The 21503-nt window shown below is 37.8% G+C and overlaps 1 protein-coding gene across 2 annotated transcripts in view; it reads right to left on the bottom strand.

Moving 5' to 3' along the window:
* Positions 1-21503, bottom strand: part of XRN1 (5'-3' exoribonuclease 1) — a 161693-nt gene that overhangs the window by 131814 nt on the left and 8376 nt on the right. For both annotated transcript variants that reach the window (XM_053672843.1, XM_037167457.2), the window contains exons 2-6: positions 15562-15794; positions 9855-9952; positions 2412-2521; positions 2204-2314; positions 715-797 (exon numbers count right to left, since the gene is read on the bottom strand). In XM_053672843.1, the coding sequence (XP_053528818.1) occupies positions 715-797; positions 2204-2314; positions 2412-2521; positions 9855-9952; positions 15562-15794 (635 nt within the window). The remainder of the gene's footprint in view (positions 1-714; positions 798-2203; positions 2315-2411; positions 2522-9854; positions 9953-15561; positions 15795-21503) is intronic.

The following is a 21503-nucleotide window of genomic DNA, read 5'->3' as shown; positions in this document are numbered from 1 at the left end:
ATATAGACCAACAGATTAGGCTGAAGAGCCCCAAAATAAACCCTTGCATACATGGTCAAGTTATTTTTAAAGATAATCTTTTCAACAAGTGGTGGTGGGAAAAATGGATATCCACATGCAAAAGAATGAAGGTGGACCCTCACCTTATACCATATACAAAAATTAATTCAACATGGACCAAAGACCTAAATGTAAGAGCTAAAGCTACGAAGCTTTTAGAATAAAATGAGAAAAAGCTTTATGACACTGGATTTGGCAATGATTTCATGGACATTACACTAAAAGTACAGGAAACAAAAAAAAATGTATTGGACTTCATCACAATTAAAAATTTTGTGTAGGCCCTGGCTGGTGTAGCTCGGTGGATTGAGCACGGGCCTGCGAACCAGACAATCTCGGTTCGATTCCCAGTCAGGGCACATGCGGGGGTTGCAGGCAGGTTCCCTGCAGGCCAGCTCCCAGCAGGGGATACGAAAGGCAACCATACATTGATGTTTCTCTCCCTCTCTCCTTCCCTTCCCCTCTAAAGATAAAGAAATAAAATCTTAAAAAAGAGCAAGTTTAAAAAAAAAATTTTTGTGCAATACCTATCAACAGAGTGAAAAGGCAACCCTCAGAATGGGAAAAAATATTTACAGATCATATATCTCTTTAGGGATTAGTATGCTTAATTCAAATTGTTTTGTGTTCCAAGATATATACAGCATGATTTACCTTTGTGCCTTTTTGCCACCAAACCGAACCTCTTCTCTTAAAAGGGAGAAATGCGCTTCATGACTTGTTAATCCAAGCATAATCTGTTCAAAAAGATTAAGAATTGTTTTTATGCTCTCACTTTTTATAGTATGGGGTTCACAAAAACAATCAAATAAAAATATTTCTATACAGAAGACATGATTATTTTTTAAAATGAAATAATTTGTTAGCAAGTTAAATATAGAACTATCAAAGTATGATCAATTTATAGGCTATGAATGGGGTAAGATGAGAACATTTTTCTAGGACAAAAAATGTTTACTTTAGACACTCACATGGCCTTAGACACTCTTCCCAACCCCCACCAAAAAAAACCCAAAACGTTGTTCTTTTGGTTTTCACACCTTTCTACTTGCCGTGGGGGAATGGGCAAGAAATTAAAAGCAGCAGCTTTTCCAATAGCAGAAAGACTCTTTTGGAGGCCAGGATACCTCCACCATGTAAAAACAGAAAAACATGCAAAAGGGCATTTGCATTTAATTTTCTCACTTAGTACTGTAATCCCCAAAGTAAGTTAAATAGTCTCATGAGGTATATAAACCAACTGCAATGTATTCTGTGTATTTTATTTCAGTGCTGATTCAAAGAAAAAAACCCTGAAACATTTATGAAGCAATCAGGGAAATGAGAATACCAAATGGTTATTTACATATTAAACAGTGATTGTTAATTTTTGTTTTGTGTTCAATAACGGCATTTTTTAAAATAACCCTCTTTAGAGAAACATTATGAAAAATTTATAGATTAAATGATACAAAGTCTGCGATGTGCTTCAAGAATCCAGAGAAGTAGGAGAAAGGAGACAGATAGTGAGAAATAGGAATTGAAAATTATTTAAGGTAAATAAAGGTCATTACACTACCTTTTCAATTTTTGTTTATGTTTGAAAACTTCCACAATAAAAAGTCAAAAGAAGCCTAGTAAAATTACTTGAGTCATGGCGTTATCAAATCAGGTGATACTAAAAGTCATATATTAAGCATGAGGGTAAACAGGGCCCTATACCCTGATCCCGGCATGTCATTTATAGCATCAGGGACAGTGAGGTGTGAATAATAACTACAGACACCTGTTGATCATAATATTTGGCAAAAAAGCTCATTTTTCAATTGTTTTTCAAATGGCAGTAGTAGCAATCATTATTACATCTCAAATATTTGTTTCCATAGCCGGAAGCTTCTTTTTTTAAAATTTATTTATTTATTTTAATTGTTGTTCAAGTACAGTTTTCTGTCTTTTACTCCCACCCCAGCCCACCCCCCCAGTGCTCCCCATCTCCCTCCCATTTCCACCCCCCTTAGTTTTTGTCCATGTGTCCTTTATACTTGCTCCTGAAAACCCTTGTCCTTTTCCCCTAAAATGCCAGAAAGCTTCTTACATAAAGAACAAGTATGTTAAATATTTAACTACCATGGTATAAGGTTATAACAATCAACATTATACTTACCAAATCAGCATCTAAACCATAAAGACAGTGTCTGGTGTTTGGATCATGATCTGGCTTTGCTTTCTCGGATCTAATAAATTCCATGATTTTATGCTCTCCTTCTCCTGGAGTCTAAATAGAAGGTTTTTAAAATTTTGGTAATATGATATGCAGTAGAATATTAAATTTTAAAAAGTAACTCTTTAAATTAAAAAAAGAAAGACAATACCTCATGGCCTGAGAAATAGATGGTGACTCCTTGCCATGACTTATCTGTAGAAATTTTCATATTTACAAAGTACTTCAGATGTTCATGTAACCTGGCCATGAATTCAGTCCCTATAAATAACAAGTTTTAAAAAGTTTAATGTGAAAGAGACATAAAAACAGCAGGTTCCCAATAACAACATAAAATTGAATCTTGGTGTCCAGGTAATTTATAGCTAACTAAGATGTCCAAAGGAGGTCAAAGCTTCTTGTTTATCTAGAAAAGCAAGTCATGTTGCTCCTTTCCGTAGCAGATATCACTACTGTTCCTAATTTCACTGGTTAGAGTAAAATTAAGTTACTGTCACACAGGGAAAGCCAAGGAATGTTACTATTGTCTCAGGGCTATACTTCAAATATTTTCACACAAGGGAAAAGTTTCAACTTTCTAATAAATCCCCACCTTCTATACCTCTGCTGGATTTTGAAGTTTTGTTTTATAAGGCATACAACTTCAATCAAATTGCTATTAATAACATCAACAAAGGTAACTTATTATTACTACTGTGAACCTGAAAAATTATTATTAATCTGGAAACTAAGTCTACATGGTTATGTTTTATGAAAAGCCCAGATGGTCAATAGCCGAAGTAATACAGTCTTAAACTACAATCAGGATTAAATTGGTTATTAAGTCAAGCAGTCTGTGATTAGGGCACTTACTGAAAAAAAATTATCAGAGTTAGTAAAGAATTCATGAGAAAGTAAGACCTTAAAATTTTCCAAGGCAAAGGTTATAATGACAATTAAACAAAACTCTAGGAAATACAGAGTATGTTGTTACATGTAAAATTAATCTTAATACTGATAAATTCATTTATACATAATGTCGCAGAAGCATTAATTTTGCCTTGGAGGTGTAGAATAGTAAGCACTCAGAACTAAAAGAATAAGTTTCTCGCTTAAAACATAAAATGCTAGCTACATGAACTTGGATGAGCCACAGCCTCACTGAGTCAGTTTTCATACAATAATGGTCACAGACAGCTTTGGAAGATGACAGTGGAGTAGGCGGAAGCTATACTAACCACCTCCCAAGACCAAACTGGAATTACAACTAAATTATATAAAAATCATCCTGAATAACCAAATGAAGACTAAGTGGAGGGAAGCCTTGTAAGCAAGGACTTGCAGAAACCACATCACCACAAGGAGACTTATCGGAACTGCGGAGGTGTGGGAAGGCTGGCTGGGCTCCCAAGGGAGGCAGGTGAAGTTCCACAGGGATATTTCAGCAGCCAGGGGTGTGTCCCCCCCCTAAGAAGTGTGGAATCTAAAACCAAAGCTGAGCTCCCCAGCCTACAGCACCAGAACCAGAAGAGGAGCCCAAATAACACCTGGCTGTGAAAAGCAGTAGGATTTCTGTCCAACAGAAAGAGATGGCTGGAGATGCAGGCAGACTCTTAAATAGCTAACACGCAAAATTTCATTTGCAGCCACTTACTCTGAGCTCCAGCAAAGGGAGGGCAGAGCAGACTAGAGCCATGTGAAGAGGTCCCGGGGTTGGTGGCTTTGGGGAGAGAGCTGAAGAAGTGTCAGCCACCAGGATCCCTGTGCTGAGTCATTCTCCATAGTTTCTTGACCAGAACACAACCCTCCATATGGCACTAGCCAAGGGGGAAACAACATCCCCACAGGCAGGAAGCTCTCATGCTCCACGCTGTGGAGTGTAAGCCATGCTGCTGAGGGGTACAGATGAAGGTTCCTTCAATGATTAAGCCTAATAGACAGCCTGCAGATGAATGCAGATCTCTAGGAGCTTTGAGACTTTGGCTGACCCTTCCCTGGGCTGGAGCTGGTAAAAGCCACCCTGGGTGTGCCACTTCATTTCTTCTACAGGCACCCAGCCCAGCAGAGGGAGCCACAAGATGTGGATTGCTGACAGCACCAAAGAGGTTGCCGAGGGCCGGTCACAACGTCTGACATAGGCCTACACCGACATCTTTGAAGATCTACCTAATATACAGACACAAGCACAAAGAGGCAGCCAAAATGGGAAGGCAAAGAAATAGTCAAATAAAAAAACAAGAAAATTCTCAAGAACTAAATGTAATGGAGGCAAGGAGTTTATCATATATAGTGTTCAAAGTAAAAATTATAGATGCTCAGCAGTATGAAAAAAAATAGAAACCATAAAAAAGGATGAGACAAATAAAGAATTCAGTATCTGAAATATTTAAAAAGTAACACACCAGAAGAAATAAACTGTAGGTTAGATGAAGCAGAATATCAAATTAGCAATGTGAAAGATAAGGTTAAAAAAAAACCAACTCAATCAGAGGTAAAAAAAAAAATCAGGATAGTTTAAGGGCCCTTTAAGACAACATGAAGTGTAACAACACCCGCATCATGGGGGTACCAGAAGGACATAAGAAAGAACAAGGGATAGAGAACATATTTAAAGAAATAATGACCAAAAACATCTCTAACCTGGTAAAGAAAACAGACATACAGGCCCAAGAAGTGCACAGAGTCCAAAACAAGATGGACCCAAAGAAGCTTACACCAAGACACTTCATAATTAAAATGGCAAGGCTTAAAGACAAGAGAAGAATCTTAAAAGCCACAGAGAAAAGCAGTTGATAACCTACAAGGGAGTTCCCACTGAACTGTCTTTTGATTTCTCAACAGAAACATTTCAGGCCAGCAGGGCTGGTAAAAACACTCAAGCTGATGAAAAACAAGGGCCTACAACCAAGGCTAATTTACCAGCAAGGCTATCATTTAAAATTGAAGAAGAAATAAAGAGCTTCCCAGACAAGAGAAAAAGCTAAAGGAGCTTGTTACCACCAAACCAATAGTGCAACAAATGTTAAAGGGCTTGCTTTAAGAAAGGAGGAAGATAAAAAGAGAAAAAAGAAGAAAATAGTTAAATAATAAAATGGCAATAAATACATATCTGTCATAATCACTTTAAATGTAAATGGCTTAAATGATTCAATTAAGACTCAATGATTCAATGATTCAAGAAAGACAAGGTAACTGACTGACTAAGAAACAAGACCCACATATATGCTGTCTTCAAGAGACCATCCCCAGAACAAAAAGTACAACAGAGTAAAAGTAAAGAGATGGAAAGGAATTTTCATGAAAATGGAAAGGAAAAAAAAGCTGGGTAACAATAATTTTACCTGAAAAAATAAACTTTAAAACCAAGGGTATAGCCCTAGCTGGTATGGCTCAGTGAACTGTGTGCTAGCCTGCAAATCGAAGGGTCACTGGTTTGCTTCCCAGTCAGGGCACATGCCTGGGTTGTGGGCCAGGTCCCCATAAGTGCACATGAGAGGCAACCACACATTAATGTTTCTTTCTCCCTCCCTTACCCTCTCTCTAAAAATAAGTAAATAAAGTCTTAAAAAAAAACCAACCTATAGTTAAGAGACAAAGAAGGATACTACGTAATGATAAAAGGAACAATCCAACAAGCGCATATGACCCTAGTAAACATTTATACACCCAACATAGGAACACCTAATTATTAAAGCAAATCTTGCATATAAAGGGAGAGACTGACAGAAATATTGTCACAGCAGGTGAACAAGATCAGGAAAGACATGACCCTACGCTTTCACCATTCTTATTCAACACACTACTAGAAGTACTAGCCATAACAATCAGACAAGAATAAAAAGCACCCAAATTAGAAAGAAGTAAAACTGTCATTATGTGCAGATGATATGATACTGTACATTGAGAACCCTCATGATTCCATCAAGAAACTACCAGAACTGATAAATAAAATGAAGTAAAACCAGAGGGTGCAAAATTAACATCCACAAGTCAATTGCATTCACAATTGCATCAAAAAGAATAAAATACCTAGGAATAAATTTAACCAAGAATATTAAAGACATGTATTCATAAATTATAATACACTGAAGAAACTGAAGAAGATACAAATAATGTGGAAGCATAAACCATGCTAATGGATAGGAAGAATAAACACATTAAAATATCCATACTAACCAAAGCAATCTATAGATTGAACACAATTCCTATCAAGATACCTAGGATGTATTTCATAGTACTAGAACAAATATTTCAAAAATGTATGTGGAACCACAAAAGAACCCAAAGAGCAACAGCAATCTTGAGAAAGAAGAACAAACTTGAAGGAATCATGCTGCCTAATGCCAAAGTATACTATAAGGCCATCGTAATCAAAATATCATGGTACTGGCATAAAAACAGACACATAGATCAATGGAACTGAATAGACAGCCCAGAAGTAAACCCACATTTTTATAGTCAATTAATATTTGACAGAGGAGCAAGCACATACAATGAGCTAAAGATAGTCAATTCAATAAATGGTGTTAGCAAATTAGATAGTTATATGCAGAAAAATGAAGACCACCTTCTTATACCACACACAAGAACAAATTCAAAATGGATTGAAGACCTAAATGTTAGATGTAAAACCATAAAAATCCCAGAAGAAAACAGCAGCAAAAAATCTTAGACGTTGCTTATACCACTATCTTTTCTGATATATATCCTCAGGCAAGAAACACAAGAAAAAAATAAACAAATGGAACTACATCAAACTAAAAAGTTTTTGCACAGCAAAGGGAACCATCAACAAAACAAAGACAACCACTGAATTTGAGAACGTATTTGCAGATACATCTGATTAGGGGTTAATATGCAAATTTCTAAAGAACTTAAAAACCCAAAACACTAATTCAGAAGAATATAAACTCCCAATATGCATAGCAGCATTACTTAAAATAGCCAAAATCTGAAGTAGCCCAAGAGTCCATCAGTAGCTGAATGGATAAAACAACTATGGGATATTTACACAATGGATACTACTCTGCCATAAAGAAGAAAATTTTACCCTTTGCAACAGGATGGATAAACCTGGAGAAATTTATGCAAAGCGAAAAAAGCCACTCTGAGAAAGACAGATACGATATGATTTTAGTCGTATGTGGGATCTAAGGAACAAAATGAACTAACAAGCAATATGAACTAACAAGACAGAGTCATAGAGAGCAGGCTGACAGTTCCTGGGAGTGGGTGGGTATTATGAAGTGGAGGGGGTGGGTATGACAGAACAGAGGGATGAAGCAGAAAAGAAAAAGTACTCACAAACACAGACAACAGTGTGGAAAATGTCAGGGGGAGGTGGGTATGTGGAGGTGCAAAACTAATTACCGGGATAAATGGAAATGAAACAAATTCCAATAAAAAAACTACTTCTGGCCCTGGCTGGTGTAGCTCAGTGGATTGAGCTCGGGCCTCCGAACCAGACAATCGCGGTTCGATTCCCAGTCAGGGCACGCACATACCAGAGTTGCAGGCCGGTTCCCTGCAGGCCAGTTCCCAGCAGGGGATGCATGAAAGGCAACCATACATTGATGTTTCTCTCCCTCTCTCCTTCCCTTCCCCTCTAAAGATAAATAAATAAAATCTATATAAAATTTAAAAAAAAAAAAAACAAACTACTTCTGGTCAAGATGGCAGCAGCATAAGTAAACATAGCTCAACTCCTTGCACAACCACATCAAAATTACAACTGAAATATAGAACCATCACTCCAAACTGTCAAAAATGAAATTGAATGGAAGTCTCACAAGTACGGAATAAAAGAAACCACATTCATCCAGACTCACGGGAGGGGTGGAGACAAGGAACGGGCTAGTCCTGTCCCACATCCACGTATGGTAGATAAAAATTTGGGAGGGATATCTGGGGATCTAGGAGTCCCAGCTCCAAACCAGGGCTGCCAGCCTAGGGTTCTAGTTTCAGGAAGTAAGTCCCCAAAACTCCTGGCTGCAAAAACCAGCAGGGATTGAGTCAGTGGAAGAAACTTCTGGAATCCCAAGCAGTTCTTCTTATTGAACCCAGACACAGACTTACTCAGATTCACTCCCTCCAAGCCCCACCACCAGAATTGCAGCTTGAAAGGCTCCAAGTCGCATATAAGAAGGAAATGAAGTGTCTGGCATCAAGGCAAGAGCTGGGGGGCAGCTTTCTCCTAGGCACAAAGGTGGGCAGAGGTCATTGTCCCTTTTATAAACCCTCCCCGCAGAGCCAGAGAGGTGCAGACTGGTACCATATCTGAGTCTCCATCAACCCAGCTACTCTGCATAGCCCAACCAGGATATGCACAGAAACTGCGTCCCACCCAACTTATGGGTCCACCCAAGCTGCTTTTCCATATGAATGACTGGTCTTGGCCCATGCTTCAGTTTCCTGAATTCTCTCAAACAAGCAACATCCAGGTGTGGCAGAAGAAGAGATAGAGCAAGCAACTGGAAATCTACTTGAAAAAATAATAAAACTTCCCTAACTTGGTGAAGGAAATAGACATGCACAGAGAGTCCCAAAAAAAACGATGCAAAGAGGCCCACTCCAAGACACATCATAGTTAAAATGCTAAAGATTAAAAAGAAAGAGAAAAATCTTAAAAGCAGCAAGAAAAAATGAGTTAGTTACCTACAGGGAAGTTCCCATAAGACTATCAGCTGATTTCTGAAAAGAAACTTTACAGGCTGGAGGGATTGGGAAGAAATATTCAACATCATTAAAAGCCAGGATCTACAGCCAATGCTCTACCCAACAAAGCTATCATTTATAATTGAAGGGTAGATGTGGAGCTTCCCAGACAAGAAAAAGCTAGAGGAGTTCACAGCCACCAAACCATTATTATATGAAAGATTAAAGGGAGTTATTTTTTAAAAAAAATCAAAACTATTAACAATAAAATGGCAATAAATACATACCTACCAACAATTGAATCTAAAAAACAAACTAAGCAAACAAGAAAAAACAGAGACAGAATCACGGATATGGAAAGCGTTTCGATGGTTGCTAGATGGGATGGGTATTTGGCAGACTGGGTGAAGGGACAAATGGATTAAGAAGTACAAATAGGTAGTTACAGAATAGCCAGGGGGATGTAAAGTACAGTATAGGAAATGGAGCAGCCAAAGAACTTATATACATGACCCATGGACATGACCAATGGTGCAGGGATTGCCTGAGGGAGTAGGGGTGCTGGGTAGGGCGGCAAAAGGGGAATACTAGCATAACCAATAAAATATAATTAAAAACATAAAAAACAAATAAAAAATAAAAGAAAATTCTGACTCCATTATAAATAAATAAATGGTGACACTAGGAAGAACCTTGTAAGTTCCTTTAGGTCTGAAATTCTGTGCATCTGGAAGAGTCCACTCTATAGTTGCTCTCGTCAACTGTGTAACTTCCTACTATGGGTCTACATAGGAGTACTTACAACCACGGTAACCAATCTATCTCGTGAGGAGACAAAATTGAAGAAAATAAAGCAAATGGCATCCTAAGGACAAAACAGAGACTAGACAAGAAAAAATACATTTGAAAAAAATTAAAATTTCCATTTTTAATCTCTTAGAATTTTTTTCAGTGAATTTACCTGGTGTAATACAGTTCGAATCAAATCTGGCCTCTGCAGGAAGAGTTTCTCCTTTTTCTACTGCCTTTTTTATTTTGTCTTCTGCCTCCTTTGCTGACCTTAAAGGATAAGGAGAAAAACACCTTATATTTTCTGAGACAAAACAGAGATCTTTATACAAAGTAAACCGTTATTTAGATGCTTTTATAACTAAAATACCAACCTATCAATTTTAGGGTTTGAAACAAGTTTTGAAATAAATTCTAATTGATAAAGATGAACCTCAGTACTGTTTGTTTTAATTTATTTAAAGAACTGAGATTTTCAGATAAGAGCTACAGAAGTAGAATATAACAATATAAAACTCACAGAACATTACAAATACTTATAAAGTAATTACAAATACTTATAAAGTAATATCATAAGTATAGAAGAGCAAATTGATTCTAAAATCAAGCTCAAAAGTATAGCTTTAACTTTCATTATATAAAATGGGGGAAAGTTTCATGGTTCTATGTGAAATAGAGTTTATTCTTCTATTCTTATTATTAATTATTGTATAATTTTCCATACAAACTGTTAACCTACTTTTGCCCCACCCTGTATGCACTTTTTATAATATCAAACAATAAGGACATTCTTAACCTGATCTCTAAGAACAGTATATAAAAATAGTTATAAAATTATAATGTATACCTTTAGGTTTCTTCATAAGAACATTTAAAATAAAAGCTTAATAACATTAATGGCACCAGTTGGTTTTAAAATCGTCGCATTTTTACGGCAATTAGATTTACTAGGAAGAACATGAGGTTTAGGGTCGGATGGATGTAGGATTAAAAAGAAGCATCTCAGTTACTACCCAGTTTCCCCTATAACCCACTTGTGGCACACCAGCGAGCTAAGAGACATACAATTTAGAAGCTATGCTTTGTGTACATTTAAAAATGGCCTTGTTACTGTGCCCTGTGGAATTCTATTTCTGTGATAAACAAACTTTTTTTCATATTGCACCTCTCTCTCACCAACCTCTTCAATGTAACAAAAACTCAGACGTTATCAACTCATTTGTAATCTCGCCAATAAAAATCATTCTTTCTTTTTTTCTCCCCTTCCTTCTTGTTACTATGTGACAGTTCTTGGGATCTAACAAAAAAGAAAAATTAAATAGCCATAATATTTATTACTGTGGTTATAACAAAAAGTCTGGGAAAGGGACAAGGTAATACTATTGAAGTAATCTTTGTCATAGCTTATGGTGGCCTCAGCTGAGATAGTAGCTGTAAAAAATGAAAATAATAGATATCACAATTTTTTAATTGATTTGAGAAAGAGGAAGGGGGAGACAGAGAGAGAGAAACATCAATTTGTTGTTACTCTTATTTATGCATTCATCTGTTGCTTCTTGTATGTGCCCTGACCAGACACTAAACCCACAACCTTGGAGTAGCAGGATAATGTTCTAACCAAGTTACCTGGCCAGGGCCTAAATATGACAAATTTTTAAGAGACTGGATATGAAGAAATGAGGAAGAGGCAGAAGCCAAATTACTCTTGGACTTTTAAATTGAGCAGTTATATGCATAGTGTTGCCATTTACTGAAACCAACAAAATAGAAGACAGTTTTGAGGTAAAGATGAGATCAGTTTTGAACATGTTAAGCCTGAAATATATCTGTGGTATCCAAGAGGAGACACTTAGCAGGCATTTGGATACACTCAGAGCTCTGGAGAGGCTTATCTACCAGAAAGATAAATTTGGGAGTCGTCAGAATTGACAAAGTAATTGATGTCATTGGATATAATCGGTTAGGGTCCAGAAAAGAACCTTAAAAAACATCAACATTTAAGAAAATGCAGAGGGAGAAAGGATAACAAGGACTCTAAGAAGATGCAGTCAGAGAGTGTGTGGTTACGTGAAGTTCAAGGAAAGGAAGTTCAAGAAATAAAGGTTAACTTTGTTAAAATACCACAGATAAGCAAAGTGATATAATTCAGAATTAATCTTTAGAATTAGTCTATTTGTAATCTTGTTAAGTTTCAGTGGAATAGTAGGGATGAAAGCCAGACTACAGCAGGTTTTAAAATGAGTAAGAGATGTGGAAAGGCTATGAATGGAGAATGAGAAACAGCTAACTGGAGGACGGGAGCACTGGGAGCACTCAGCGCCAGCACAGCACTTAGTAAATGCCTGTGGTGGTAAAGGTGCAGGGCCCCCGGCACCCACTCCATTCCCAGTTTGTCTTCATGTACTGGAGAGGTTGGAAAGCTTAAAAAAAATTAAACTCTTGGACTTGCCCACAACTAAGTTTCTGGATATGACTTAGATTTTGTCAGTCAGATGCCTCCAAAAAGGTTTGGAAGGTAGACGTGTGGTAAAGTCTGCATGACAGTGGAGGCACTGGGGTTGTGGGGTATGTGTGTTTCATCAACAGAAAAAGAGGTATCAAAATTCAGTAGCTTTGTAGGTGCTGAGAAGCATCACGCAGGGCATCTGTTACTCTGTTACAGCTGGAGCTAACAAATACAGATAAAGTGCTGGCCTCTTGATTGCTGGTTTTAACTACAGTGCTGTAGTATTAGAGTCAAGAGCTCAGGTGTTAGTTTGCTAATCTCTGAATCACAGCTAAAGAAATAGGTTCCAGGAACCACCTGTTCTGGTGGGGACCTCTGAACTCCACCTTCTTGAACATGGTAGTGGCAGTGCCACCTACTGGTTAGTCAATTGTATGGTGTGTTCCGGAAGTAATTTATTTTTCTTTTTTAAATCCTCAGCAGAAGATACGTTTATTGATTTTAGAGAGTGGGAGAAAGGGAGAGAAACATCAACTGGCGCCTTCTCATACATACCCTGACCAGTGATGGAACCCACAACCTAGGTATGTGCCCAGACCAGGGATTGAACCTGTGACTCTTTGGTCTGTGGGACAATGCTCTAGCCAACTGAACCATACTAGCCAGGGCTCTTACAACAATTTTTATGTGCACCTAACTCTCACTATTACAAACTTTTCTGCTTAAAACAGCTAGGTTTCTATTACCCATAACTGAATTCTGACTGACACAATGGGCTTATTTTTATAATCTTTTCTCAATACGAGATTTTCTAGCCCAGTCGCTCCTGATAACTAGTTTAAGAAATACCAGAGTAAAACTCTGGTAAAAATAGTTTCCAGGACTCAATTTTTAGAGATTCGGGTTAAATAAGCCTTGGGTAGTGCTTGAGAATTTAAATTTTAATAAGAGATGGCCCTTTTCTTCAAAGATTTTATAGAGGTTCTAATATTCAGTATCTTTTCTCTTTTGGTACTTATTTAAATTTTAATTTTTTTTAAGTTACTGATTTGAGAAAGAAAGTGGGAGGAGAGACAGAGAGAGAGGTGTATCAATTTGTTGTTCCACTTATCTACCCACGTGCCCTGACTGGGGAATTGAACCCACAAACCCAGCATCGCTTTGCAAGTGAGGTTTTTGCCTGGACAGGGCTCTTCTGATATTTACATCAATACTCTTGACCTTTCTCCTCCCGTTCTCACTGCTCGCCTCCAAGGTACTCTCAGGTTCCTTGATGACTTCCACATTTGATTCACAAGTGCCCTTCCCACTAATTTACACACCACTGTGGTGAAAGGATTTATTTGCAAACCCCATCAAATACGCTGAAACTCAGGGTTTCTCTCCTTCAATTCTAATAACCCTCTTAACTTCTGCTACTCATAAACAAGTACACAACATGTTCTCATTGTTATTCAAAAATATTTCACATGTCCAGGATTTTAACTTTAAAACCCTGTCTGTGTGTATAACTTCTTCCCATCCTTTTACTTCTATTGCCCAACTCACAGGGCTGATAATACAGGGTGGAACAAAAAAGGTGTACACTTATTTGTATGGAAAATAATACAATAATAAAAACTAATACAAGAACAAACTGTTTGGCGTACTCCCAACTATAAACTACTTTTGCCTCACCCTGTTCGTCAAGTGTCCTAATCTCTTCTCACACTCCATCAATCACCTTTAGTCTCACTTGCCCTGTACTCATGCTCTGAGTCAGCATCTAGCCCAGAACCTGGGTATTCAATAAATGTTGAATTAAAGTAAAATGTCAGTGATATTCTGATGAAAACAATCAGTTCATTCTGCAATTTCCTAGCTCAAGGCATACTACTATAGAAGCTTTTTCCTACTATTACCATTTGCAAATTATCAATGAGATGTTTGAAAAATTTGCAGCTGTGGAAGAAGAGGGGCCACATGCAAAACCTGACAAGCTCAGGGGAGGACTTCGTGGCAGCCTTACAAACTTAGAGACCTAAAGTAACCGCGTTTGATGGTCTGAAATTAAGACTTTCTAACTAAAAGCAGTTCATGGCAGGTAGTCATGTCCCAGGCTGGTCATTTTTCCCTGACAAAGGTCAACCTTTACCTTAACTGAGCCTTACTAGAACAGAAGCCACTTTCTCAGACTCTCTCTCCAGAGCTGGCTGGATACCATAAAGCATGACCAACCCTAACTGCCTTATAAGCCTTTATCCTGAGGACTAGAAAACTACTGGAAGCTCCCCGAAGGTGCAGAGGCTCTGGAGAATGGGAAACTTATGAAACGGGACACAGCAGACCACAAAACTCAGACCAAACCCTGCACCCAAAGCAACATTGAAACAAACCGCAGTCCACCGGACACATCCTGCTGTACAACTACCCCATTATCTGGTAAAGGCCCAAAGCCTCACTAGGGGTGTCCGACCAGTGACCCATGGGCCACTAGCTGCCTAAGATGGCTGTGAATGTGACCCAACACAAAATTGTAAGTTTACTTAAAACTTTTTTTGCTCACTGCTTTTTGTTAGTGTTTGTGTATTTAATGTGTAGCCCAAGACAATTCTTCTTCCAGTGTGGTCCAAACACCAAGAGGCTGGACATCCCTGCAACTCCTCAGGGCTAGTGCATTTTTCTGCACCTAGCCCTTTCTCTCTCATAGGAAAGTAAAAACAAAAACTTTTACTCTGCACTTTCTTCTCTTTGTAAATTCTTTCACAGCCTACATCACTGACCGCCCTAACGAGGCTGTCTTGTTGTCTTTTAGCATCCAGGGTAGATAGCATACCTCTAGAATGTCACATTTCCTCTTTCTGGACCCCTCAAAGTAGAAGCACTGCACAAGGGGGAGACCACAAACCCTCTCTTTGTTACTGGTGTCACGTCAACTGTCCTGTACCCACCTATGTAACAGATGTGTCTATCATTTTACCTTTTATCCAATCACAGAGGTTTCCTCACCTTGCTTCCTCCCACCTCCCTAATCTATCACCAGTGGATTTCATGGAACCCACATATAGTTCCTCTTTTGATTGTAATGTATAAAATAAGGCGTTAAACTGACATTTTTTGGAGCATCATCTCTACTCATTCCCAGCAATTATTGTCAGTTTGGCTCAAATAAACTTACAAAAATTCTCTACAGGTTTGAATGTTGACATGACAGAGGAAAACAGAGTCACTTTATACAACCCAACATAGGCTTTGAGAAATGACACCCCATTTGCATTACTCATTTGTTTACTTGACTGATAAAACATTACATTTTAAGTGTATTTCCATTTCTGGGGAAATTTAAGCAGAAAAGAAACATTAACAGAAGATGCTTATGTTAAGTCAGTTACCATTAAAATAATATATTTCATTAATCTAACAGTATTCTAAAATGAAACCATAAATGTTTTACCTAAATCGCCTTCCACGCTGCTGGTTCATTTTTGCCCGAGGAGCCACACCATCAACAGCCATAAAAAACACTTTTCTAGGTTTAATAATGCGAAACAACACTTCTAAGTAGTGAAAAATATCAGTAAAGATTTTATCATCTGAAATTCTGAAGTGCACATCATCATCATTAGGATGGGAACACTGATGTATAATTCCATTCATATCCAGGTACAAGTTGTCAAATTCAGGAATCTAAAAAATAAAGAGATGTTTCAGATCATTATAACAATCAAGCACGGATATCTAAGAAGCTAGGCAAAGCAGCTCATAAAGAGCAGAATGTTAGGGCACTCTTACTATATAAAAACGGGGTGAACAAACCATATTTGAATTAAAAAAGTAAAGTATAAAACAGGAAGAACTAATAAGATGGACACATATTATATGGTTACATACATACTGTTGCAACTGCTTGATTAAAATTACTGTAGGAAACTACTTATTTATTTAAAATAAGACAACCCAGGAAAACACCAAAAAAAAGTGCTTGGCTCATTTGGTATCAGAATATTAGTTTCTTTTTCTCCCACCACTTGACATGAACTCTCAAAGCCTCAATTTTCTCTATAAATGGATAAATAATGCCCATGTATCAAAAAGCTGTATGTACATGGTCACTGAAAGGTTTTCCTAATGATTTAAAGCCTTATTGTATATTTGGTTTCACTGAGTCTCTAACTTGGTTACATTAATTTAAAAAACTTATGCCAAGTAATTTAGGAAATTCTGAAGCTTATTTCTTATTTTCGATATGTGAATTATAATTTCTAAACCTTGGCCAACAAGTGCCTACTTTTAATAGAAATCTTTAATGAAGGTCTTTAAAAGACCTTCAAGGTTCTGGGTCTCCTTTATTTTTTCTCTGTTTAATTGTGAGCAAGTAAGGGAAACACTACTGAAACAAATATACGTTACCCAGGAACTTAAATGGACACAGCTTAATAGGTACATTATCTAGTATAATTAAAGAACTTTGATAGTCTGTCTTATATATTTACCAAAGAAAAGTATTTTGAATTTTCAAACATAATTCACAGACCTTGTATAAACTTAAGGAGAACCATCTTTGAAACAATTATTCAAGTTTTACCATATATACAGTAACAATACATTTTCCTGTTATTGAGAAAACGATATGCCTTTGAATGTTGGGCGGGGGGGCGTTTAACATTTTTGGCCTCCAAATCAATAAACACTAAAAATATTTCAATAAAACACCCGTTTGTACTAAGTACCACAAAAGAATTTCAAATGCCATTACTGAATAACAGACTCAACTGAAATGACAACTGGAATCATGAGATTTTAAAAATAAATTCAGATTCACTGTTTATTTCAAGAAATCTGAAAACCCTCAATCAAAATATAAATGGGATCTTTTTTTGAGGGAGTGGGGATACTTCTGATTACAAAGTTTCCCTAGGAGACTAAATGAAGAATATTAAAAAGAATAATAGAGAAAAATCTGTCCTATATATTAAAAATTAAAAAATAGCCCTCCCTGGCTAGTGTGGCTCAGTGGATTGAGTGCTGGCCTGAAAACTAAAAGGTCTCTGGCTCGATTCCCGGTCGGGGCACATGCTTGGGTTGTGGGCCAGGTCCCCAGCTAGAGGTACATGAGAGGTAACTGATCCTACATTTCTTGCACACACTGATGTTCTTCTCCCTCCCTTCCTCTCTCTCTATGGATAAAACAGTACCTTTGAAAAACAAAAACTACATTTTGACTGAACTGCACAGTTTAGAAGTAATCTGAGTGTATAAAGAAATATAGTATATAAGATACATTTCTAATCAGTGAAAGAAAAGAATAGGGCACCTAGCTAACTATTGGAAACAAAGCTATCTCATTTTATACTTAAATAATTTCATAAGGATTAGATATTTTGAGACATGTAAGTAAAAATTATACATAAACATTTTGGTAATGTTTATATATTACCAACTGTGTAACAGGGTGGGGAAAGCCAGAAATCATAAACCAAATGGTGGTGTTGGCTATCTAAAAATATATTTTTAAATCTATAGGGTTAAAAAAAGAGCCATAAACAAGTTTAACTGCATATGACAAAACTGGGGAAAAGCTTGCAAATTAGGACAAAGTGAATATTCCTAATACACAAAAATTCTCAAATATGAGAAAGAAAAAGTAAATTTTGAAAGCAAGCATGGAAAATACAAAGTAATCCAAAAAAGAAGTAACACAAAATTCTAATAAACATGAAAAGATGTTTGATATCCCCAAATATCAAGATAAAATGACATATTTTCCCCTTTGTGTTAGCAAAGATCATAAAGATTAATGTTACTCATTATTGCTAAAGTTTGGGGAAAATACATAATTCCTACGTTATTAAAAGCAATAGCTAGCCCTGATGGTCTGACTCAGGGGCCCGAGGGTTGTCCCGCAAACTGAAGGTCACCAGTTTGGTTCCCGGTCAGGGCACATGCTTGGGTTGAGGGCCAGGTCCCCAGTTCAGGGCATGCAAGAGGCAACCAACTGATGTCTTCACATTTCAATGTTTCTCTCCTCATGTTTCTCCCCCTCACTCTAAAAAAATAATAAAATCTTTTTAAAAAAGCAACAGCTGCCATTTATCAAGAATTTATTAGAACATTTATATATTTATTCTCTTACTTAAAAGAGAAATATTTATGTTCCCTATTTTATAGAAGAGGACAATCACAGAGCTAGAAAACAGATGGCATTTACAACCAGTAGTCTGGAATGGGAACAATAAATTGATGTAACTAATATGAAAGTATTCATCAAAATTTGAAGTACGTACGTCTTTGATCCAGGATTTCTACTACCGAAAATTTATCCTTGTCCGGTCATAATAAACATGGTTCACCTCCTCACACAATCACATCAAAATTACAACTAAAATATAGAACAACGATCACTCCAAACTGTCAAAAATGCAGTTGAATGGAAGTCTCACAACTACAGAATAAAAGAAACCACATTCATCCAGACTTATAGGAGGGGTGGAGACGAGGAACAGGCTTAGTCCCACATCCACCAAGTGGAGGATAAAATTTCGGGAGGGACATCATTGGATCTAGAAGTCCCAGCTCCAAACCAGGACCCCTAGCCCAGGGTTCCAATTTCAGGAAGAAAGTCTCCATAATTCCTGGCTGCAAAACCAGGAGTGATTGAATCAGTGGAAGAAACTTCTAGAGTCCCAAGCAGTTCCTCTTAAAGAACCCACACATAGTCCTGGCTGGTATAGCTCAGTGAATTAAGCACAGGCCTGCAAACCAAAGGATTGCAGTTCGATTCCCAGTCAGGGCACATGCCTGGGTTGCAGGCCAGTTCCCAGCAGGGGGCGCATGAGAGGCAACCATACATTGATATTTCTCTCCCTCTCTCCTTCCCTTCTCCTCTAAAGATAAATAAACAAAATCTTAAAAAAAAGAACCCACACATAAACTTTCTCAGATTCACTCTCTCTGACCTCCAGCACCAGAGTAGCAACAGCCTGAAAGGCACCAGTGGCACGCAGAGAGGAATGGAAGTGTCTGGCATCAAGGTGAGAGTTGGGGGACAGCTTTTTAGACACAAAGGCGGGCAGAGGCCACTGCCCATTTTATGAACCCTCCCTCACAGAGCTGTCAGGCAGGTGCCATCTCTGAGACTCCACCAACCTGGCTAACACTGCTAACCCTAACCAGATCCACAGAGATTCTGTCCTCCGCCCAACTTATGGGCCCACCCAATGAATGGCTTTTCCATATGAATGGCTCGTCTTGGCTCATGCTATGCAACTTCCTATGACCTTTCAAACAAGCAACAGCCAGTCTAAGTGACTCCCCAGCCCCCATACCTCTTGCTAAGTGGCCGCAGGCACAGCACTGAGCAGCAACCGGCCTAGATTCACAGCTTGGCTTTGCCTGGGAATCCAAGCCCAACACAAGTAGCAGCCAACTCATATTGCTTTACAGCTCAGGCAGGGTGGCCAGAGGAAAAACACAGACAGAGACTAACCTTGGCCTGTATTACCTGGGAAACCACAGGGTCTGTGCACCGAGTGGACAGCTACAGACCATGTTGGAGCACCACCACCACCTGCACAGCGAGCTTCTACCCAAGGCAGAGATTGGTGGTCAGCAGTCACAGCCCGTCCTTGCAGTTGATTGGCCTGGGTAAACCCCTCCCATTAACTTATTTGGTAACAGCAACAAGACTCAACTACAAAAGCAGGGTATACTTAGCCCACAAGTAGGGAACCCCTTAAGTGCCCAGCTTAGGAGATGGGTAGGTTGTGCCACTGGACCCTATAGGACACCTACTACATTAGGCCACACTACCAAGACACAGAGTCAAAGCAGCTCTACCGAATACATAGAAACAAACACAGGGAGGCTGCCAAAATGAGGAGACAAAGAAACATAACCCAAATGAAAAAACAGATCAAAACTCCAGACAAAGAGCTAAACAAAATGGAGGTAAGCAATCTACCAGATGCAGAGTTCAAATAACTGGTTTATGGGGATGCTCAAGGAACTTAATGGGGACCTCAGCTGCATAAAAAAAGATCCAGTCAGAAATGAAGCATATACTAATTGAAATAAAGAACAATTTATAGGGAAACAACAATAGAGGAGAAGAAGCAGAGAATCAAATCAACTGAGAGAACTGAGAATCATGTTCTTCATGATTTGGAACCTGAGGAAGCAAGAACCAACCACACAGAACAAGAAGAAAAAAGAAACCAAAAAAAAAAAGGATAGTGGAAGCAATCTCTCGGACAACTTCAAGACATCCAACAATCACATTATGGGGTGCCAGAAGAGGAAGAAAAAGAACAAGAAATTGAAAATCTGTTTGGAAAAACAATGAAAGAAAACCTCCCTAATTTGGTGAAGGAAATACTCATTCAAGTCCAGGAAATACAGAGAATCCCAAACAAGATGGATACAAACAAGACCACACCAAGACACATCATAATTAACATGCCAAAGAGAAAATTTAAAAGCAGCAAGAGAAAAGCAGTTAGTTACCTACAAGGAGTTACCATAAGAAGACTGTCAGCTGATTTCTAAAGAAATATTCATGAAAAAATGTCATGAAAAGCAGAAACCTACAGCCAAGATTGCTGATGTAGAATCAAAGGACATATAAAGAGCTTCCCAGACAAGAAAATACTAAAGAAGTTCCTCATCACCAAACCATTATTACCTAAAATGTTAAGTGGACTTATTTAAGTAAAAGAAGATCACAACTTTGAACAATAAAGTGGCTATAAATATCTATCTAACAACAATAAAATCTAAAAAACAAACTAAGCAAACAAGAACAGAAACAGAATCATGGATACAGAAAACATTTTAATGGTTGCCAGATGGGAAAAGGGTTTAGGGGAATGGGTGAAGAGGTGAGGGGATTAAGAAGTACAAATAGGTAGTTACAGAATAACCTTGGGGATGTAAAGTACAGTGTAGGAAATGGAGCAGCCAAAGAACTTCCATGCATGACCCATGGACAGACAATGGTGTGGGGATTGCTTGAGGGAATGAGGGGTGCTGGGTGTTGGGGGGGCAGAGGGGAAATATTTGGGACAACTGTAATAGCATAATCAATAAAATATCATTAAAAAATAAATTATATTTTTTAAATGTAAAAAAGAAAATTTATTCTAGGAAACAATCATAAATTTGCATGAAGATAAAAAGTACAGGAATGTTCTTGTCAGTACCATTCAGTAAAGATAGAAAATAAAAACAATTTTAAGGCCTCATAGAAAATGAGGATGGAACATCCATACAATGGTATAGTCCACAATTACAAATTATGATACGGATTTATATTTGGCATGGTATGTGTATAATACACATGGTCAAATGACAAAAGCAGGTTATATAATAGCAGGTATATTATTATGCCCTTTATAGAAA

The sequence above is a fragment of the Artibeus jamaicensis genome, unplaced genomic scaffold (assembly GCF_021234435.1).
Source record: "Artibeus jamaicensis isolate MK-2021 breed Jamaican fruit bat unplaced genomic scaffold, CSHL_Jam_final contig_793, whole genome shotgun sequence".
NCBI lineage: Eukaryota > Metazoa > Chordata > Mammalia > Chiroptera > Phyllostomidae > Artibeus > Artibeus jamaicensis.
Note: the sequence above shows the minus strand (reverse complement) of the source record. Positions and strands in the feature narration are given on the sequence as shown.